General features: G+C 47.0%; 7 protein-coding genes across 7 annotated transcripts; 4 read left to right on the top strand and 3 right to left on the bottom strand.

Moving 5' to 3' along the window:
• Positions 1 to 83: 83 nt before the first annotated feature.
• Positions 84 to 3,398, top strand: PADG_06681 (karyopherin beta; the record flags this gene model as incomplete). Its single annotated transcript, XM_010763750.1, has 9 exons — positions 84 to 123; positions 208 to 266; positions 432 to 1,238; positions 1,331 to 1,959; positions 2,024 to 2,240; positions 2,300 to 2,632; positions 2,709 to 2,952; positions 3,023 to 3,131; positions 3,212 to 3,398. The coding sequence occupies 9 exons, from the start codon at positions 84 to 86 to the stop codon at positions 3,396 to 3,398; spliced, it is 2,625 nt and encodes an 874-aa protein (XP_010762052.1).
• A 1,856-nt stretch (positions 3,399 to 5,254) lies between these two features.
• On the top strand, positions 5,255 to 6,034 carry PADG_06680 (40S ribosomal protein S22; the record flags this gene model as incomplete). The annotated part of the gene is made up of 3 exons (XM_010763892.1): positions 5,255 to 5,387; positions 5,711 to 5,780; positions 5,845 to 6,034. 3 exons carry the CDS (start codon positions 5,255 to 5,257, stop codon positions 6,032 to 6,034), a joined length of 393 nt encoding a protein of 130 aa, XP_010762194.1.
• A 473-nt stretch (positions 6,035 to 6,507) lies between these two features.
• On the top strand, positions 6,508 to 7,786 carry PADG_06679 (uncharacterized protein; the record flags this gene model as incomplete). Its single annotated transcript, XM_010763891.1, has 4 exons — positions 6,508 to 6,543; positions 6,633 to 6,928; positions 7,090 to 7,632; positions 7,705 to 7,786. The coding sequence occupies 4 exons, from the start codon at positions 6,508 to 6,510 to the stop codon at positions 7,784 to 7,786; spliced, it is 957 nt and encodes a 318-aa protein (XP_010762193.1).
• Positions 7,787 to 8,297: 511 nt separating this feature from the next.
• PADG_06678 (uncharacterized protein) lies at positions 8,298 to 9,035 on the bottom strand (the record flags this gene model as incomplete). Its single annotated transcript, XM_010763749.1, has 1 exon — positions 8,298 to 9,035. The coding sequence occupies one exon, from the start codon at positions 9,033 to 9,035 to the stop codon at positions 8,298 to 8,300; it is 738 nt and encodes a 245-aa protein (XP_010762051.1).
• A 2,071-nt stretch (positions 9,036 to 11,106) lies between these two features.
• On the bottom strand, positions 11,107 to 12,066 carry PADG_06677 (uncharacterized protein; the record flags this gene model as incomplete). The annotated part of the gene is made up of 3 exons (XM_010763890.1): positions 11,107 to 11,536; positions 11,665 to 11,801; positions 11,932 to 12,066. The coding sequence occupies 3 exons, from the start codon at positions 12,064 to 12,066 to the stop codon at positions 11,107 to 11,109; spliced, it is 702 nt and encodes a 233-aa protein (XP_010762192.1).
• Positions 12,067 to 13,607: 1,541 nt separating this feature from the next.
• Positions 13,608 to 15,783, bottom strand: PADG_06675 (uncharacterized protein; the record flags this gene model as incomplete). The annotated part of the gene is made up of 2 exons (XM_010763748.1): positions 13,608 to 15,425; positions 15,496 to 15,783. 2 exons carry the CDS (start codon positions 15,781 to 15,783, stop codon positions 13,608 to 13,610), a joined length of 2,106 nt encoding a protein of 701 aa, XP_010762050.1.
• A 711-nt stretch (positions 15,784 to 16,494) lies between these two features.
• Positions 16,495 to 18,129, top strand: PADG_06674 (phosphatidylserine decarboxylase; the record flags this gene model as incomplete). The annotated part of the gene is made up of 1 exon (XM_010763889.1): positions 16,495 to 18,129. The coding sequence occupies one exon, from the start codon at positions 16,495 to 16,497 to the stop codon at positions 18,127 to 18,129; it is 1,635 nt and encodes a 544-aa protein (XP_010762191.1).
• Positions 18,130 to 22,374: the final 4,245 nt, after the last annotated feature.

Here is a 22,374-nt window from a genome sequence, read left to right as displayed (position 1 = left end):
TTCACCTCCCCCCACCCTGTCCCCCCTCCTGTGACAACCACGCGACTACAGTGGGCCTAGAAGCTCAGGAACATATATCAACCATGGATGTCAATCAGGTGTTGGCGGGCACCCTCTCCACTGGTACGTTCCCATTTCATACAGTGGAAGAGATTAACTTGATGCCTGGTTGGCTGACCTGCTTTCTGTTTGATTGATGATATATAGATACTGCAACGCGTCAAAATGCCGAACAGCAACTGCTACATGCAGCTGAAGTTGATTTCGTATGTACTCCCTGTTTTCTCCTTTAGCCTGATGAGACACGGAGCTCGCTACGCGTTTACCTGTATTTTTAGAGAGATATTACAAATGTTTTCCGTTTTCATATGCGCAAGAATTCCAACCTTTGTTTATGTATTTTTTCTTTTCCATTTTCTCATTTCGTATAGGCCACCTACCTTACGACCCTCGCGGGGGAACTTGCCAACGAATCCGCTACCGCAACCGTTCGAATTGCTGCTGGTATTGCGCTGAAAAACTCATTCACGTTCCGGGAGCTTGATCGATTGCGAGAAGTCCAGGGGAAATGGGTCCATCAGCTTCCCCCCGATGTAAAAAAAACCGTCAAGGAGCTCGCATTGAAAACTTTGGAATCAGATGATGCGAGAGCTGGACAGTCTGCGGCTCAGCTTATTGCCGCTATTGCTGCCATTGAGCTCCCGCGAAACGAATGGTCCGAGTTGATGAATACCCTTGTAAAGAATGTCAATAGTGGTTCAGATCATTTGAAACAAGCATCTCTCACCACGATTGGCTTTATCTGCGAAACGGACGAACCAGAGCTTCGCGACAGCCTAAGTGCTCATTCCAATGCGATACTCACAGCGGTTGTTCAGGGTGCGCGACGGGAAGAGACCAATTCAGATGTTCGAAATGCTGCCCTTACGGCTTTGGGTGATGCGATGGAATTTGTGCGGTCAAACTTTGAAAATGACGGCGAGCGAAATTACATTATGCAGGTTGTTTGCGAGGCTACACAAGCCGAGGACACGCGGATACAGAGTGGCGCTTTTGGCTGCTTGAACCGAATTATGGGCCTTTACTATGAGAAGATGCGCTTTTATATGGAGAAGGCCCTCTTTGGTTTGACGATTCTAGGCATGAAAAGTGAGGAAGAAGATGTTGCAAAGCTTGCTATTGAGTTCTGGTGCACGGTTTGTGAAGAGGAAATTGCCATAGAAGATGATAACGCTGCTGTTAGTATTTTTCCCTGTGTTGACTTGTTTTCCCACATTGATCTTATATACGTACGCCTTGATCATGCGGTCTCTAACATATATAAATGTAGGCACAAGCGGAAGGGTCCACTGAAATTCGCCCATTTTTCAGTTTTGCACGGGTTGCTTGCAGGGAGGTTGTTCCTGTCCTGCTACAGCTAATGACCAAGCAGGACGAGGATGCTGCTGATGACGACTATGATACCTCTCGGGCCGCCTATCAAGCCCTGCAACTCTATGCCCAGTGCGTTGCCGCTGAAGTGATCCCACCCGTTCTGGCGTTTGTGGAGGAAAATTTGAGAAGTGAGGATTGGCATCGTCGGGATGCCGCAGTGGCCTCGTTCGGTGCTATCATGGATGGGCCAGATGTCCAAACTCTGGATCCTCTGATCAAACAGGCCCTTCCGGTATTAATTGGAATGATGGATGATAAGGTTGTTCATGTTAAAGATTCCGCTGCTTATGCTCTTGGCCGGATATGTGATTATTGCTCTGAGTCTATCGACCCAGAAGCTCATTTGCAGCCGCTTATTTCATGTTTGTTCCACGGGTTGGCTAGTAATCCGAAGATTGCTGGTTCTTGCTGCTGGGCCTTGATGAACCTTGCCGAACGATTTGCTGGTGAAGCTGGTGCTCAGACGAACCCTCTATCGAAGCATTTCCAAGACAGTGTTACTTCGCTGCTCACTGTTACAGAGAGGTAAAGATTCGAGTTTTGATTTGGGAAATTATTTTCCGCCAATTCTTGCTGACTTAGATCATAGACACGACACTGATAATCAGCTTCGAACCGCTGCCTACGAGGTTCTTAACGCTTTTGTGACAAATGCTGCTAATGATAGCCTTCCCATCGTTGCCAACCTTTCTGACGTTATCATTCAAAGACTGGAGCAAACAGTTCCTATGCAACAACAGGTTGTCAGCGTTGAAGATCGTATCACACTTGAAGAAATGCAAACCAGCTTGACGAGTGTGCTATTGGTAGGTTCTCCCTTGTGCCTACGTACTTAACTAAAGTAAATATCTTAACATCAGTCAAGGCTATTGTGCAACGACTAGAAGGAGAGATCAAGCCTCAAGCCGATCGTATCATGCACGTTATGTTGCAAGTTTTGTCCACTGTACCTCCGAAATCAAGTGTTCCAGATACCGTCTTTGCCACTGTTGGCTCGATAGCCAGCGCTCTTGAGACAGATTTCCTCAAGTATATGGATTCGTTCATTCCGTTCCTTTATAATGCCCTGGGTAATCAGGAAGAGGCTGCCCTCTGTGCCATGGCGATTGGATTAGTTAGCGATATCACTCGATCGTTGGGCGAAAAGGCGCAACCTTACTGTGATACGTTCATGAATCATCTTCTCAACAACTTGAGGGTACGAAAAGATTTGCCTCCGCTCCTTGCATGTAATTATATTTATCCATATTTCTCATCTACTAACACTGGTCTAGAGCACTACACTCAGCAACCAGCTCAAACCATCGATCCTCGAGACTTTTGGGGACATTGCTCAGGCTATCGGGACCCATTTTGAGACATATTTGGTTGTTGTCGCTGGCGTGCTGCAGCAGGCATCTGGTGTGACGGCTTCTCCTGATGTGTCCTTCGATATGCTTGATTATATTGTTTCCCTTCGAGAAGGGATTATGGATGCTTGGGGTGGCATTCTACTTGCGTACAAGGGCACACCAAATGGTATATACTAGTAGCACTCCATTCACCCAAGCCGTTATTAGGAAGCTAATATTTATTATGATTTTCGCAGTTAACGCATTGCATCCATATGTGGAGTCGATTTTCCAGTTGCTAAATATCATTGCTCAAGATACGAATCGGAGCGAAGGCCTTCTCAGAGCTAGTATGGGTGTTATTGGGTACGTCTTATATTTAATTTTACTCGTGAATTTATGCTCTCATGATTATCGAACTAGTAGACTCCTAACAAGTCTCACAGAGATCTTGCCGATACATTCCCCAGTGGTGAATTTGCGCCGTTCTTCCGTAACGATTTCGTCTCCAATTTGGTTAGGGAAACCCGGACAAATCGTGAGTTCGGGGCCCGCACAATTGAAACAGCCAGATGGGCTCGTGAGCAGGTGAAACGCCAAATCGGCCTTGCAACGGCGCAAGCTATGTCGTAAATAGGAAGTGACAGTATGCCAGCTTTATTTGTGCGATATTTCGCCGTTAAAGTGTTCCTGTCCGTTTTTTGTACGAACATTGGCTCTCCCTAAAGACAATCCCACGTCCTGCTACCTAAGTAGCAGTCCGCCAATGGATGGGAAGCGACGCCCTGATTGGAGCACTTATGAATGAAGAATAGACAAGCATCACGATTGCAAATATTTCCCAATGTTCTGGCTCCGGTAGTATGGATTGGATAGTTAAATCGAGGTTTTTTTTAGAAAAAGGAAAGGAAGGGGGAAAAAACACCCCAGGAACCTGCCAGCCCCCTCTTCAAGCCTTTCCCCAGTCGACTTAGCTGGTCGCAGCTACGTATCTGCCCACATTAAAACATTCCGGTCCCCAGCCCTACCCCTAAACACTGCACATGTTATTCTCCCTTAACCCACCCCATATTTCTCTCTTCCCGTCGAATATGAACATAGTGTAACTTTTCCCCGCCACAGCAAGCATTCAAACAACTTTCCAATTCCCTTGCCCTTATTAGCTCTTCCCCCTCTGTCCCCTATCCCCTCCCCAAGCACATGTCATCCCCCACCCCAAGTCCAAATCGGGTTTCATCTCTCGTCATCAATACTTTGCCCCACGATGAGGAGCAGGTGATGCTTGTTTTGAGAAGTATCCACCGATCCTCATTTCCCCCCAATACACCCAAAAACGTATACACACAAATACACATGCTATATATCCCCTTTTCCCTTACCATAGCCGTACACTTAAAAAGACCCTGGTTTGTCCTCTCTTTTTCATTTCTTTTATCCCTCCTTCTTGCAACCCTCAACTTATTATACCTGCACTAGAATTCATGTATGCCCAATAAATCATGTATCCTTTCTCCTACTACCATCCCACACAGCGTGCCGAATTAATAAATAAATAAACGGGTGGTTTTTGAATCTAAGTGAATTTTTATTGTTATATACTCCACATATATCATCATCATTATGTATTTGGTTGTTTCTAATTAGTGGTTAAGGTTCATCGGAACGGTGGCCGATCCCTCATGATCCCAGCATAAATTAACTCTTTAGTAGGGTCTGTACTCCATACTGTACTTGCCGTTTTCATTGACGTATTAACTACATGTTTATCCCAGCGAGCGGGATATCTAAGACCCAAACCATCGACTATTCCAAAAGGCAGCTCAATTTCTCTCCATATATTTCTAGAAACCATTCTCTTTTCGTCGTGAATTGCACAACATTGCCGGATTGACTTTTTTTTAAATATCACGTGATGTTATTAGGGCAAATGGCGAGAAACCCTAACCGGTCGCACTAGCGGCTCCAACCAAATTTTCAAAATCGACAGACTTCAACCTCAATTCAAGCCATCAACCCCCTTATCAAGCACTCGTCGCCAATATTGTCCATCGAGGTATGTGATTCTTATATGTCCGAAATGCTTCTATTTTCGCTTCAATGGCCCCTCGACTAGTCTGGGAAAAGCAATCATCCTGGACTGTGCGCTCGCAAACATGATGTCGATTTTCGGAGTGCTGGTCGCAGGATGATACGCTTTTCCCTCCACGGCACGGGCTTAAGAACCTCCTACAATCTTACCTCATAAACGAGGTTTGCGATGGGGTGGCACTCTTTGCGCTCGAAAAGACTGCTGATAGCTAACTTGTTTGTCATGAATTGTGTGATGGAATTATTCGATTTCTCCCTCCGCGGGAGGGACGGAATGATTTCGTTACTGCATTTCATTTTCCGCCGTTGTAAAATATAGATACCTCATTTCCCTCGCCTCCTTCGAACTGAGAATCTCATCCCAACGAGGCTTGTGTGCCCTCTTCCTATAAGCTACCAATATGGTCAAAACTAGTGTCCTCAATGATGCGCTGAATGCTATCAACAACGCTGAGAAGTCTGGCAAACGCCAGGTTCTCATTAGACCTAGCTCCAAGGTCATTGTCAAGTTCCTATCTGTCATGCAGAAGCATGGTGAGTTTTATTCTCGTTTTATTCTCGTTTTATTCTCTTCTTTCTTCATTTCCTTGGTCAGAATTTATGGTTGGAACTTATTGGCAACGCATTGCGCTGGTGTAAGCACCAGGAGGCATAATACGAAAACAAACATTCGGGTTGATAACTAGGCGGCGATCTCGATCTGTAAAACCACTCTACGACGTCTGCCCTTTAAATGCCCGATATATTAAAGCTTTTTTGGCGTTGACCTTACAAGTTTCCTGTCTATTGTTTTCTGTGGTTGGTAACATTTAATCCATCGTCACATTACTGATAAATTTCTTTACTTTTTATTTCAGGTTACATTGGAGAGTTTGAGGAGGTAGATGACCACCGCTCTGGCAAAATCGTCATCCAGCTTAATGGACGGTATGTATCCTTTTCAGGTAAATATTATTCTAAACACTCTACTAACTTGGTTCCTTTTCAACAGCCTCAACAAGACCGGTGTTATCTCTCCCCGCTACAACGTTCAGCTTCGCGACCTCGAGAAGTGGGTTGTCAAACTCCTTCCCTCACGTCAGTTCGGTTACATTGTCCTGACCACATCTGCTGGTATTATGGACCACGAGGAGGCCAGACGCAAGCATGTTGCTGGAAAGGTCATCGGATTCTTCTACTAGATCAAGAACAAATCATCACAATCCATACACGAATATAAAAGCTTATTGTAATTTACTAATTACGTCCTTCCGGTTCTTGAGCCAGTTTCTTTCAGGGCTGAGGGGTGATGTCATTAATTCTATGGACATCTGTCCTTCCTTGTAACGAGCGGAATGGCGCTAGCTTGCAGATTAGGGTTGTATCTGTAGATAGGTTATCTTCAATAATCTGCACTATCTGACCCTATGAATTTCTCATACATTATATATACTTTTGTCACGGTATTTCGGATTGCAAATTGGAATTCTCGAGCCGAGGTGTTGCGGTACGCTGAACATTTGCCGATCCTGCGAGGCCGATAGAATCCTAATCAACGACAACGGTAAATGAAACCTCTTTTCAAAGACAAAAAATTCTATTTCCTGTCTCCGTCCTTTAATTTTCGAGGCAAACGACAACGCTTTCTTTATTAATCTTCTCGCTTTTCCCTGTAATGCCTCTGGATAGGATATATGTGACCCGACATGGGGTAATGTTCTACTCCCCTAGCCATCCCCGTATTCCCCTCCCTAATCGACCGCCGTTCCACCCTGAACTAACACGCCGTTATTCCCTCAGCACCGCTTAAACTGGACCATAAACCTTGACAATGGCACTTACCACTCCGTCTACCCCACTCCCACCGGCATACCCGTCGACCCAACACTGACAGGCCCCGGTGTGCGGCAATCGCAGGAGCTCGCTGCACACCTGAACAATGATGAATTCTCCCCAAAGCCATGTAGAGTCTACAGTAGCCCATTCTACAGATGTTTGCAAACCATACAGCCAACAGTGGAGGCGCTGAAGGCCCGACAAGAGCGGGAAAGGAAGACTTTTATAGATTTGGATGTGAGGATGGAGAATGGGCTTGGGTGAGTCTCAGTCCAGTCCCATTGGAAAGAGAGAACCAACCAAATAAATGGAACGGCGCAAAAAAAAAAAAGAAAAGAAAAGAAAAGAAAAGAAAAGAAAAATTTCTGACCCGATGTGTCTGACCCGATGTGAACTTCCTTTCTCTCTCCCACTTGCGCAGCGAATGGTTCGGATCCTCGTCATTCTTCACGCACCCAGCACCCGCGTCGCCAGAAACGCTCCGCATCCTCTTCCCCACCCTCCTCAACTCCCAATACGAACCCCATGTCTACCCGTTTGCCAACGGCGAAACCATCTCCATACTCCATGACCGCATCGCCACAACCCTCCAAGCTATAATCGCACAGGTTGATGCTGAGCTCGACGAGTACGAGCGCGACAATCCTGCAGAGCAGAAACAGAGCCGTGCCATTCTGATATGTACTCATGCTGCACCGTTGATCGCGATTGGCCGCGCGCTAACGGGGGATATGCCTGAGGATACGTGCGTTGAGGACTTTAGGCCGTTTACGGCGAGTTTGTCGACGTTTGTGAGGAAGAGGAGGGAGGCCCGCGGCGGCGGCGGTGGAGAGGCGTCGGGGGAGGAGTTGTTTTCCGGAAAGGGGGTGCCGCAGTGGCAGGGCGGGATCGGGGTTGGGGGTGGTTGGATTTGCGTTGGAAATGGGGACTGTGGGTTTTTGAGCGGCGGGGAGGAGAGGGGATGGTATGCTCTATGTTCTTCCCACCCCCCCCTTTTTTTTTTGGTGAAAGATTGGGTTTATTGACGAGTTTCTAGGCATTTTAACGGAGAGGAAGACTTCGACACAACGCCAGCTGCGGTGCTGACTGGTGCTGAAGGTTCCCCTGCGAAGTTATGAAAGAGGATTTTCTCTTGATGTGTGTACTCTCAATATCATATTGTTCACGTCCACGTACATATTCTCCTGTATCCAACATATACCCCGTCGCGTTTCAAATTCGAAGAAATTGTTTACGGTAGGGATAAATGCTATTTATATTCCGGTTTATTTAATACACCGATGCATCGATTACGATCCGCATCTGGATACACTAGAGGAAATCTAGACTAGCGATTCCAGGATGCGTCTTTCTTTCTTTCATCTGTAGTGGTGTTTATTGTTTTATCAGGACTATCTTGCTTATCGATTTCCAATGGTTATACGTGTAATGAAAACCACCCTAATATTTGTAGGGTCTGTCATGACATTCATCCAATCGCAAAATATCCAGTCTATATCTTGATGTACATGCGTGATATCCATGATCCCTTGGGGAACTCAACCGAGATGGATGGATGCAAACACAAAAGCAAAAAGTCCTATTCCCTAACGTCATCCCACTCTTTTCCCATCATGCCAACATTCATCTTTAACAAATATATTCCATGTAAAATCCGTTATCTTTACTTTGCTTAAGCGATACCTCACCGTCCTCCTGCAAAGCCACTGTATATTGCATCTCCTCCTTGCAATCCTGCCTTGGAACAACAACGTGATCTTGCATGCCAATAACCTGAGGCCAGTTGGTGAAATCCGCGGCACCAACGCTGTCCTTCGATCCAACGGGGGTGAGCTTGGCGTAACCATTGCCCTTTACGCTGAAGCTGCGTGCAGCAGCCACGCTCCAATTGATGGCGCAGCCCTTAGCCCCCTCGGGGGGGCGGAAGGTCATTTGCTGATCTTGCCTGGACGAATCCTTCTTGGATAAGGCGAGATTGTCCCCGACATTGGTGACGAGTTGGCCATTGACCATGGTTTTCATCTCGGGCCTGTAGAGCTTCCCTTTCTCGCCGGCTTTGCACACCTTCCTTTCGGGCTTGGATTCGTGCCATTGGGTTATACCATCGCAATCTGATTGGGAGTCACTGCCTTCTTCCCCCTCTCCGTCCCCTCCACTGACCGGGGATAATGGGCCCAGGGGAATTTCATTCTCTGGACAGCAGGCTTGCTTGCCGTCAATGATGCAGGCCACCTCGGTCCTCTGACAAGACGAGGTGCTGGGTACTGGGGATCGGGAAACTGGAGTTGATGTTGGGAGTGCGCTGACAAAGGCATAGTGGAGAGTGACAGCTGTCAGGAGAAGAGAGGTTGCTTGGAGAATAATCATGTTTTGCAGAAATGATCTGTCGAAGATACTGAGAGCAAAATGAAGAGAACAGCGTGACCATGTAGGTGATTTTTTTTTTCTCTTTCTGATTGATTGATTTATTGATTGATTGATTGGAGAATTGATAGATTACCTACCGAGTAATTTCCAAGATGCAGTTGGGCTGCATAGCGGAGATGATGAGATTGAGGAAGTGAGTCCATCATATTTATAACGTTGATACACCGTCTTGCTGTCTTTGTCCAACAATCCTTGGGCATAACTACATAGTTGGGCTGCTAATCCAGACATGCATGTAAATATGCATGTTATAGATGAGTGTGAGCGGAGCAACAGCAGACTCACGGGGGCTCCCAGCTATGGATGTCCCGGGTCTTATCTGCTCCCGCCAGCTTCGGTGACATTCGCAGCGTCAATAAACAACGGCGGAACAACGTTGGGGTGAGGCTTCTGGCGGGTTTACTTGCTCTGATTTGGCGGATATCACGACAGAGCCGCGATCCAAAGCCAACTCTAAATAGTTAGTTATAGCCTCAGGTCTGATCTTCCAAGCTCACTCCGATTGACTTCCAATTCATCCCACACTCCTTGTTCTGGGGGTGAGGATTGATCTATGTCTCTATTTACGGAGTATGCCGGATGGCAAATGAGCTAGCTGGTGACGAGCTCCCCCAATTGTACTGCCGAATGGATCGCTAGCTAAGGATAAAAATACATTTATTAACCCAGGCGCCCTCTCTGCAACCAACCTCAAAGCCTTCGAGAAAAGCATGATATGGACTAGTCAAACAAGGGAAAGATGGATCTTCGTTCGCCAAAAGATTTCAGCTTTCTATACGCAACCCTTACTCCGACCAGCCGTTTGTTTTGTTTCGTTGTCGTCGCGGCATTGCTAGGTTCTCTGTCTGGGCAACTTGAGATAGATCAATCCATGTAGAGTAGTTTATCTTTAGTCATTTTAGTTCAAGGGCTGGGGATCTCAATGCGGCCCGCCGAATTTCCTCGGAATAATTCCAGAGTCCAAGCCCCCTTCATCATTCTACAACAAGTCATTTCCGTTCGTTGCAACCATCATCCATGATTTGTCCTCTTGAACGTGTTGTAATACATGCAATAAGGCTGAGCAGGGCTGCGCCACCCGGCCTGCCGTGTTGGCTATTATTGCAGAGCAGAAGGTCTCCCCCGCCCTCGAATCCATGTTGTAGAAAATTGAACTCTTTAAGGATCCCTCCGCCTTTTGGACTCGTCTTGATCCTGCTGTCTCAATCCCGCTGCGGCTGCCAGATCCTTTAAAGATTTCCATCCGCGATCTAACTGTATCCTATTGTTGAAGAGCGGCTCGCGCGCCAGCCAGCCAGCCAGCCAGCCAGCCAGAACATATTTTTCTCCTTTCTTCCTTTGTCTCTTTTCCATCTTTTCTCGGTACGACTTGTCTCTCTGACAATCTATCCAACTGGGCATCCATCATCCAAGAACTACTCGCCCGTATGACCACATCGTGGTGGCGTGAAAGAGAATAACGGGGTTTTGTTTTCTGACACCCATCATTGCATATGATTTGTGGAGAATTTTCAATTGAATCAGAATAGGATTTTTCTAGCGTTGGCTTATGATTAGCTCGCGAGCAACACATTGATTTTTGCAAGTCAAAAGTGCTCACAATGCGCTATTTAACTGTGGGGGTCTAAGGATGAACCGAAGGCAGTCTTTACTGGGAATCAACATTGGCATCTTTTATTTGCAGAAAAATACTACTTCCACAACGCAAAATATCTAAGACGCTGGGTGGCCGAGCCTGTGTTGACGTTGTTTTATTTACTACATTATTCTACAAGATCTCAAGTCTGGAATAATCTACCATATACGTAGCCACCGGGTTATGTTTTTGCGTCTGTAGCGTTGGATATTATACAAATTGTAAGCAGAGCAGAGCCATGGAGTGAAAGAATAGCAGGAAACTACTCTCCATACATAATGTATAGGACACTGCAACTATTAAACAATATAGGGGGTAGCGGATAATTTGCATTCGTCTACAGCTTCCAACATTTCCAGAAATAACCCCATTCAATCACATGGCAAGCGCAGCAACAGCCATAGCAGCACCACCGATAACCCCCCAGCTAGCCGCAGCCGTGGCTAGAGGCATAGCAGCATGTCCCTGACTGCTGCTCGGCGCAGCCTTACCACCGCTCTCGCCCGCGGTTGCGGCCGCACTAGTTCCAGTCGGAGCAGCTCTACCAGCTCCACCAGCTCCAGCTCCAGTTCCTGTCGAGCTCTCCGCGCTGGTAGTGGGCACTGGGGTTGCTGTCGCCGCACCCTTCAACTTCTCCAAACCAGCCGTAATCGTGACATCTATGGAAGCGAATAAGGTGGCGGGGAATACGATATCGGTTGATACCACGGTGGCCCAATCTTTCCCGTCACTGGAAGTCAACTGGAGACGCGCGCAGTCGATGAAGGCGGTTTGGAGTTGACACTCCAAGCGGAAGCTCATCATGCTAGGTGGGATTGGTAAGCTTGCTTGCTTGCAACTTTTTTTTTTTTTTATTTTATTTTATTTTTTTTTATTTTTTTTTATTTTTTTTATCATTTGCTCCCCCATTTCTTTGCACGGCCAACTTCTTACCCTCCTTCGTAACCTGGCGCTGAATAGTCCAGTCCAATTTCGTTTCGTGCTTGCTTGAGGTTTACGCCTGGCAAAAAGCATTCAGAGGAATCGGCCCTTTTGGGGCAATTGAGCCAATATACCGTGGAAGAAGAATCCTAAGAAAGAGAGTGTTTTTTTTTTTTAGATTAAAGTTTTCTCGATTTGTATTTTTTTTTTTTTTTTTTTTTACTTCGACATTTAATAATAAGTTAACATGGTTGGAAACAAGAGATTATGTCAGCTTACCGCTTTAACCACCGACGCCTCGATTTTTTGAGAGTCAACTATTGACCGAGGAAGGTTCAGTTTTGTTACGCTGCTCTGTTGAGCGGAGCTTAGGCCAAAAAGGCAGAGAGACACGAGAGCCAAGTGGATATGCATCGTATAGGGTGAAAACAGATAGTTTAATATGAAGATGGCAAAAGCGCAGATCCAGAATTTGAGATGCGGAAAAACAGAGTTAATGAGCGACGATAAAGTTGGTTTTGAAGGAGTGAATTATTTTTTGATATTTTACATTGTGTCGGATATATATATATATATATATATATATATATAGTCATAGGGGGAAATGAAAGGCAGAAATCCCTGATCTGGCCTATAGAAATTTAATTCTTGTCCGGGGGGGAGGAGGTGGGTTAAGATTAATGACTAGCTGAAAGATGGTCTAAGCATCTAAGTCTCTGGATTGTGGTTACGCTGCCAGGCCGGGGGTTCATTAGTGAACGCTCTTAGGCTCCTTAACCAGAGGAACCAGAGGAAAGACGGGAAACAGTCCGAGGCAGGATTTTGCACCAGGCACCAGTCTGACCTCGACGGCGTTCTCCCCTTGTGGGTCTGGTTGGTCTGGTGCTGAGGAGGGGCAGAGTAGGGGCAGAGTCCGGTGTTGTGAGAACGGGCGTCACGATCATTCGACTGGGAACCATCCGCAAATCATCTCCCTCGAAAATCATCCAGCTTACCACTCTGGTACAAGGGGAAGAAGACATACACAATTCCCCCCCTTTCCCCCCCCAATTATTACGCCAACGCTATGAACGGTGGCACGTCGCCCGTTCCAAATTATCCATATTGGGTGTGGAACCTGACGAGCCAGGTGCAAAGATACGCAAGCGGGTGTCGAGACGCGATTGCAAAGTAATAGGTTAATATATATATTTCCCCACGCACAGAACACTTTCTTGCGATTCTGAGAAAGAGCTGTGCTGGAGTGGTTTTGGGGCCGATAGATATGTTGGTCAGGCGAAGACTGAGGTTAGGAGCACTACTACGAGGGTTAAGTTATTGGATGGTCGTTGGAAGCGGCCGGAGGGGGGTGAAGAATACTGAAATAGAGCTGCTGGTTGTGTAGGCATTCTTCACTCCTGACTCAGGATGATGCGTCATCTCTTCCAGTGCCGGTATGATATCTATCACCTTTAAGCACTGCACAGCCCACCTGGCTACATCCTCAGTTTTGGTCAAGGAGACAGGGCGCCTATAGCACAGCGAGCGAAGCCCAAGAATGCATTGAGTGAAGAAGGGAGTTCGAAGTTACACAACTGCTCTATTTTCCCTATATAACATGCATACAATCAGGACAAAATTAACACAAGCTTCGATATGGCTCAAAGGCATGAATGAAAGCGCTAACCATGGCATTAACTTTTTTTTCAAAAATTTTTTTTTTTTTTTTTTTTTTTTTAATTTCATAATTAACACAAAACAATAGGTCATTTTATCCAACGAACACCGAATAGCCCTTATAGAGAATAAAATTTGATGAAAATGTTTGTAGACGAAGAACGGGTATAAGGGAATGCGGGATATGGATATAACACAAACAAGGAAGAGAATGGAGACACGCAAGCAGGGAGAACAAATTGGAGAACAGGAAACATTGATGAGTTGACAGAATACGGGTACATGCGTATTCGTGAATTTTATGCCTCCAACGGATTTTCTTCCCGGTTGTTCGTGTGGCCAGGTCTCCTCTCCGGTTCTGCATCCGCGCCGCCATCATCAGCTTCGTTGTTCTGCGTTTCTGCGTCTTCATTCTGTTGCTCTCTAGCTTGATTTTCCGCCGCCCGCCTTGCAGCCAACTCATTTTGCCTCGCAGCCACTGCAGCGTTTCTTGCCGCTACATGGCGTTCCCCAACACCTGGGACCAGAGTTGCCAGCAGAAGAGCAAGCGCCCGTTCCGCCCTCCTGAGTCCATGAAGAAAACCAGCTGCTTCGCCGTTGGCCGTTGCTGCATTTTGCTGCGTTCCATCAAGGGGCCGAAGACTTCCGTCAACGCCATTTCGCTGTATTGGATGGACGGGCTGGGCGTTTGTGTTACCAGCTCTTGGCACTATATTGATTTCTCGCGGATGGTGAGCATCCAGAGGCAATAAACTTTCAAGATGTCTTTGCAATGGATCTATAATAGCTCTTTGCAGGCGCTGCGGTATATCCGTTTCCGATAAAAGGGTAGTGAGGACCGAAAGTGAAACTAGAATAATCCTAAACCATGTACCGTCTTCGCTAAGGAGATAGCAGAGAAAGTATAGACGAACAAAGAACCAAAGACGGCGGAGAAATCGAGTGAAACTTAGCTGTCCCAAACGTGGCCGGTGTTGCCGCCGCAGGGCAGCTTGGTTCAAGGCCTGGTTAACCGCCTCCGGTACAGCAGGGGCATTAGTTGCGGAATGGAGTACCGGGTGTGGAGTCGGTACTCTGTGCGGGTGAGGACTTGCCCTGTGAGTATGAAATATGGGCATTGCTGGGTGGTTGGTAAGATGCCCCGTGCCAACAGCTGGGGGCACAAGAACGGCATGGTAACCAGATGGAGAAGAGAGTAAATATACGGACGACTGTATGTTGTCTTGTGTAGTTTGTGGCGGGCTAAAAAGGGAATTTTGGGGCGAGAATGATGGGGATCGGGCTCTCAAAATGCGGATCTGATCTGCTTGGGCGGTAAGTGATGCAAGCCGACCTAGAAGAGCTTCGGGCATGCCATCTCTCGGAGAAAGGGGCTGGTGATACTGTTCATCCAAAATCTGGTACAGCTGAACGCGAATGTGAGAAATTTCGTCAATGGGTGGGAGGATGCCCCGGCGGAGTTGGCCCTCCATGTTGAAGATGTACTCTAGTAGGTGTGCAATTCTCTGTTGTCGGTTTTCATCCAAGGGTGCCATGCCAATCTCACCATCTCCTACACGGTTGCTAACTCTGGGAGGAAAGCCAGCTGTACGTTGAATGGGAGGAGGGTGAGACGCCGTAATATTGTACTGTGTGGTCCTATAGCTGGGTGGCAAGGCTCCTGGTGGATTGCGGCCTTCATTGTTCGGCATCAAACCTATCCTCTCACTCTGCAGATTGGTCCCCTGGGTTCCTGGTCTTGAGCCAAACAAAGAAAAGTTCTCAGGCCTATTCTGGAGTGAAATATTTGATGTACTTGTCGCTGTTGAAAATGCGATATCACCAGGGCGATTATTGTCTGTTATCCGCGCATTTTGCGTGATTTGCGCAGTCAGCTGTTGATGCTGTGTTATAACTTGCTGATGCAATGAAGTGACTTGGCTGACCAAAGCATCAGAATGATACTGGGGTGAGCGGGGTGGCCTTTGTGTAGTTGGTTCCACATTGTTTGTTCGAGCACGCAAGCCAGAAGAGTCATGCGGGGAGGTGTTGAGATCTGAGAAGAGGTTTGGTGGAGGAGAAATGGGAATTTTGGCACGATTAGGAGGAAGAACAAGATGCATTGTATGTACTCTGCCCTAATTACCAACAAAAAAATCATGTGTGAGTATATGAACTCCAGGTATATAAAACGATTATTGAACATACATCTGCTGGCTCCACAATATTGCTCAGCTGCTCTTCATTGTCCGCCAGAGGTTTCCCCCGATATATGAGTCTCTGTATATCAGGACGAGGACGGTTGGGTAGCATTTCAGACAGTCGAGTTTTCAGATCGAAGATTTTGATTGTAAGAGGCAGGTCATTCAGTGTCACACGATTTGGGGCTTCTAGTGATGGAGACAGTATATGGAGGACAACGGTTTGCAAATCGGAGCTGGTGGCGCTTAACTCAGTTGAAGTCCCCATATCATCGTGACGGATATCGGTAGACATCTTGTGTCTCAGCATCCCTAAGAACCCTACGGTATCACTAGATGCCAGGGGCAAGGCAAGTATTCGGGTGTCGGAATACTTGCGGAGATACCAGACAATGACGTAGGGTTGTAATCAGGATATGAGGGTTGAGATGAGGATATCCCGGGTTATTTAATAGCATCCACATCCAAAAGGCTATCGTTACAGAAAATGCTTGCCTCAGGAAATTCACATACGGGATGAAAGCCAGCTCATAGTGTTGATTGTACAACAAGTGGCATGGGGATGAATGTATGAGGGGAGATAGTGGTAGATAAACTAGTCAACAATGTACGGCTGCAAAATGGCTCATGGCACAAATGAATGACAGAGAGGGGTCAAAGAGGGTATATGCTTTAGAAATGCGACTCATCCCTCCATCTGTCTATTGTTTATTCCTCTCTGCCAATGCTCAAGATGCCAGCTTTAATGAAGTTGAATTTCTAAAATAAGAATCAGCTAGAGTGGCTGACTCAGCAGACAACTCGGCTTCGGACTAACATAAACCCAAAGCTTTAGTGTCTAAAGAACTAAAACACGGTTGTACCTTTATGTTCAACAGATGCTCATGCACTGTACGTTCATCGCTTGAGAGTCAATTAATTTGTGGTCATGATTGCGCTGTCCAGGGCCATGACAAGGTGATATATGGGCCACCTTTGGTAAACCTAACAGTAACAGACGCCAACCATGCTTGTTGGACGGGCGTTTGTCTATCGGAATCCTGCCCAGTTTCTGAGAGCCTGGGATGTCGTTGCAGCTGAGGTCATCCCATGCAAACCTAGCAGGAGGATCACTTTACCTCGAAGGCAGTTTTCGTCGTCATCCAGAAGGTGGCAGCAAGATGGCAATGGAAAAGAGTCGTTCCATTCAAGGTTACGGACTGCTCTGCGGAATACAAAGGTTGAGTGGTATCCCATCCCCGTCGGGGTGGGTATCGCATTCTTAGGATTCGTTCAATTTTTCAGGTCTAAAAACGCAGAGAAGGAACAAGAAGAACGAGAAGAACGAGAAGAACGAGAGACCAGTGAGAAGGATGGATATCAGGAGGTTTCGTCGCGACGAAAAGTCCGTCCAAGCGGGCCATGGCAGGTTCAAGTTATGTCTACTCTTCCATTGAAAGCCATGTCTCGTCTTTGGGGACGTTTCAATGAATTAGTCATTCCTTACTATCTCCGCGTTCCAGGCTTCAAGCTTTACTCCTGGATTTTTGGCGTCAATCTAGATGAAATAGCAGAGCCCGATCTCCATACTTACCCTAACCTTGCCTCTTTCTTCTATCGCGAGCTTAAGCCGGGCGTTCGGCCCCTTGATCCAAACCCCCTTTCCATTTTGTCACCATCCGATGGACGCATCTTTCAATTCGGAATGATTGAAAATGGGGAAGTCGAGCAGGTCAAGGGTATGACGTACAGCCTAGATGCTCTGCTAGGACATGAAATGATGAGCCCAAGCCACGAGGCAGTACACCCTACCAAAAGCCCTGTACACCATAGCGAGCACAGCAGCAACAAAGACCCCGATAATGTGACCGCAGATGAGAACTTTGCGAAAATGAATGGTATCACTTACACACTCCCAACATTACTGTCAGGGACGGGCAAGGCGCCTGATAGAGACAAATCGATGGATGCATCAATGCATTCGAGCTCCAGCTCAGAGGCCAAAGTTAGGGCCGATCTCGCCAAAGGCCAAACAGCCTGGTATATGCCCAAACCCACATCGAACCGAGCACTATTCTACGTTGTCATCTACTTAGCACCAGGAGACTACCACCGATTTCACTCCCCGGTGTCTTGGGTCGTCGAAAGCCGACGCCATTTCGCCGGAGAACTCTTCTCCGTCTCTCCATACCTCCAACGAACCCTACCAGGCCTATTTACGCTTAACGAACGAATTGTCCTTCTTGGTCGATGGCGCTGGGGCTTCTTCAGCATGACGCCCGTTGGCGCTACAAATGTCGGATCTATTAAGATCAACTTCGATTCTGAACTGCGCACCAACAGTCTGACTACCGACACTGCTGCTGACCGTGTCGCTGCAGCCGCCGCAAAGCGCGGTGAGATCTATTCAGGCTTCTCCGAGGCCACGTATCGACACGCAAGCAAGACGCTGGCGGGTCATGCGCTGCAGCGTGGCGAGGAGATGGGCGGGTTCCAGCTAGGGAGCTCGATTGTGTTGGTTTTCGAGGCTCCGTTGGGCGACAGACCTAGTTTTGACTTGGGGTGGATGGGAGAGCATCGCGAAGGCGGCTGGAAATGGAGTATTGAGAAGGGCCAGTATGTAAAATACGGACAGCCCCTTGGGGCAGTGGAGGATGTATAAACAGATAAAGAAAACCTCAATTTATGTGCATATATTTTGATAGGAGTTTTCTCACAAGGAAAATCGTTCATCCCGTTTTAATCACAGTGATACTACGTTTTCGTACAGAAACTTCTGGCTGAGGTCTGGGTTTATTTCGTTGTCATGCGTTGATAATATTTCATTTTGCTTTCTGGCTTGTATTTATTAACTACATGTAACTACGACCTACTTCCTTTAGATACCCGTCAATTCAGAGATCCTCCTTCACAGTGATATCTGGTTTCAGCAGCACAAACAGGGCCGGACATCGTATCCTCCTGTCTTTAAACAAATATGCCACCCAACCCACTGTCCAGTCGTGAAAATTTGGATAAATTTGCACCACGCTGTCTGCTTTGCTTTACTTTCAGTATTGGATATTCCCTTTTTACAAGCCCTCTCACAACATACGAATACACTTCCCGGATAACCATCTCCCATCCATGTCACGCAACATCCTCTAACAAACAGTCCAAAATCGCAATAAGATTCTCGCACTGGACTCTGCTATATTCGCGGAGTAAGTCGAGGTTCAGCTTAGAGGTGCATTTTTCTTATAGGGAAAAAGTTGGAGAGGTGGGGGGAGTAGGAAGGACTGCAGTTATAGTGACATCTGTGACAGCCAAATTTTTGAGCGGGAACAAAAGGCCAGAGCAACAACAATGACAGGGATGAAATGATCCGCACAGAACGAGCAGGTTTTCCGGTCTGGTGACGTACTATTCGTTACTATTCGTGCACGGATGCATAACTAAGGGCGAATCCTGAAGCCTTCGCTCTCAGTGAAAGCGCTGGGACACACATCACCGTCGCAATTCAAATCGTGCTCCGGGAGGAGTTTTGGGCCTCTTATCTGGGAGTGGGGGATTAATTGAGGATGAGAGATTCGCAGGGTGAGCTGCAAGCAGAGGCGAAGGAGAGGAAAAGAAATAGGCTCAAAGAGATAATGGTCCCTAAAAATAGTAAACTCTACTGTGGGTTAATAATTATTTCGACCATTCTTGCTGTCGACTTTGGTTTAAAACACAATATTGAAATTCGGCCCGGAGGGTGTGCAATTGAAACCACGTAAAAATCCCCATGAGATCCAATGGGAAAACTCTCCCACATATACCGTAGGTTTTTAATAGGAAAGTGGAGTTTCTGTTGAATTTCGAACTGAGATCGCCGCTCCAATTCCAATCCTCACCCCACCCTCAAGAGGTAAACATTCCCATCAGGCTACCTGTCTCTCTCCATCTTTTTCTCTCCGAAGTCAACCCTGCCCAAATTTTTGACTGCGATTGCCGCTCTAAATTCCCCTCTCCATCCCTTCCCCCCAGCTCCCTACCGTCTCCGTTGTCTGCCATCAGAATTCATCAGAAGACTCGGGTGTCAGCGGGCCAACCATCTTCGCTGCCAGTTGGGATAGTGAGAAACTAGCCATTGCTAGCTGCTCTGTGGATGGATGCAGCCAAAAAGGCATTCCAAGATTTATGGGGTGTTCCAGAACTGATTGGCGTCCGCCAATGCAAGGCTTGGCTCAGGCCCTGAATTGAAAATTTTTCTGGGAATCTGATTCTGTTTCTCATTGCTCAGCGCAACCTCTGGGGCATCGCGCCTGACCCTCTTTCCTTCTCTCGTTCCATTGGAATTTGGGGTCGGGGATGAATGTCATGGATCGCGCTATGAATCTTCATGAGGTATACCACCTTCTGGCGGTTTTCGCTCTCTTGTTCATATTGTGACTTGTAAGTGGCAGGGACCTCTTTGTGTGGGATGGATATCCATCCGATTTATCCTTGAACCACTGTTCCGTGCCAGTCTACTTTGACATGCGTGGCTGCTGTTGGTGTTGGATCGGTGGCGGAAGCAAACAATGCACAGTGGAATCCCGAAGAAACCGATTGCCTTCCCTGATTACGATAAGTTAGTAATCGGAGCCAACCACGGTACCCGGAGTAGCGAATGTTAAAGACATGACGTTGTAGCGCGGGGCGCAATGTTAGTGTTAGTATTATTGAAATGCTCCACAGACAGTCACGGGCGGATGGAATCTTCTCGGAACAGTAGCAGGAGTTGACACAACAGTGGTAGACATGTACGAATTACTCGTACGCAAGAACTGCGCATGAATGTGTGGGAATTGCATGCAGAGGTGGAATGTTGCAAGTCGCCAATGACTTTAAAATGCGCATGAGAGAACTTTGGACCGGGGTGTTTAACCGTCCAACTAAAACCACCCTAGGCAACTAGTATTTCCCGAAGAACGCGGCTCACACGCAACCTGCCCACAAGCAGGGCCTAACGATGAGTAGTGTCCTGACATATTTTCCCTCCACCAAGGAGCAAAGGATGAGCGCCAAGTGCCGGGGCAAGAAAATGCCAATTAAAATGTGCATTGATACAATATGACGTTGTGAAGTTCCATGCTCTCTGGTTCCTGGACAGTGAATTGCTGGACCGATTATCTGCCACGTTGTTTCGTTCAAAACCTGCAACAATGGCAACCCCTCGGCTGCAACCCTGCTGCAAGACAAACCAGATACTTTCCCATTGCCTCCGTAAACATATATGTCTGTCTGTCCGTCCATCCCCAAGGGTGTTGGTGGCTTCTCTGGCCGCTGCTGGCCGGCTTGACACAAGCCTCTCTGTCCTTCTCCAGCCAGGAAGCTAACTACGGTCAGGCCAAGGATTCCTCCCCGGGGATTACGACCTTCGGTGTGACGGTGGTGGCCACACTACGGGGGGACCAATAGCCTATAGGGCGGCGGCGAGGGGCATCCCCCCCCCTCCCCCGCCCCCGCCCCCGCCCGGGCGGAGACAGTGTCCAGGGGTGGAGAGGAGCGCCGTTCTCAGCTTCAACCTGGCCCGAGCCACTGAAAGAGGCCTATTAGCTCTAGGGGGTGAGGATGATATGACCACTTGCACACACACATCCTCTATATATTCGCCGTCTGGTGTGTAGTCAGTGATAACACCCCTTCTTCTCAAGAATTAGCATGAGCATCAAATCAATATTCCTTTTTTAATCTTCACCAGCATTTCTTTCCTTCCTAATGTTGTTGATGTTTTTACATATATAGTTTTTTTTATTAGACAAGTTTCAATACCAGACAGAATTTTTTGCATAATCAACATATGCATGGTTGTAACTACTAGACTTCACATTCGTCAACTTGTCATAGCCACTGACGGCACATGAGTATAAGAAAGAATAATAAGAATAATAAGAATGATCATCACCCCATCTCTGAGACGCCATGGAGTGTCTCTGACACTGACTGCAACAAGGAGGAAGCATAGTCAGGAACTATCTCTACGGAGTTATTAGGGTTAGGGTTATTGACTACAAGACCCAACATCCTGCTTATATTCGCCACCTGGTTGGTGTACTGCCTCCATACCAATCAACACGCAACCTTCGATCATTATCCGCTGGCCTTTGGTGTCATCTTGGAGTCAAACCAAGCAAAAGGAAACCCAAAAGAAGCCGGCCACGCTGGGATGATTGGTCCCATTTGTAAGGACACCCCATTGGCTGGGTGGTGGGTTGGGGTGGCGATAGAAATTTTACTACCTAGAAGAGCCAAGTTGACACAAAACTCTATCCCGCCTCAAGGCATGAAACTGCTTGTTTTGGCCATTTGAATTTGCTGAGGATATCTAACATTGTTTCCTCAGGTACATATAAATATTCCTCCGATACCAAGCCCGGCTAAGATTTCCCTCTTCCTGGTCCAAATTTGTGCTCTCGTTTCAACAGCACACCCGAAGGGTCGAGAAGATCTTTTTAGGCCTAATATATAACTATATATATATATATATATATATATATATATAGATATATATACATCTCCATTATACGGAACCGTACCGTCGGGACTCTCCGGTTCACCCCATCCTGCTGATCCTCTCTCTCTCTCTCTCTCTTCTTCCTTTTGTCCTCCTGGTGATTCATCCTCATCACCACAAGGAATCTCGGCTTGATTACGGGAGTCAGTCTACCTGCTGCCTATCTCTCTGGTATACTTCATTGGGGCTGAGAATAGGTTTAAACCTCGCTATTTCTCTCTATACATCTTCTCTGCTCTCCTATCTCTACCCTCAAGAGTAGGCGAAGGGGCAGCAGCTTCATTCCCAACCTTTCTCCCGTTAAACATACTTCAATGAGACCATCTTGCTCTCCCATCTTTTCAGTTTTCTTTCTCCGCATTGCTCCCTAACATTCGCTGGAATACCACA

The sequence above is a fragment of the Paracoccidioides brasiliensis genome (assembly GCF_000150735.1).
Source record: "Paracoccidioides brasiliensis Pb18 unplaced genomic scaffold supercont2.9, whole genome shotgun sequence".
Lineage (NCBI taxonomy): Eukaryota > Fungi > Ascomycota > Eurotiomycetes > Onygenales > Ajellomycetaceae > Paracoccidioides > Paracoccidioides brasiliensis.
The sequence above is the reverse complement of the archived record's forward strand: the minus strand, read 5'-3'. Positions and strand labels throughout refer to the sequence as shown.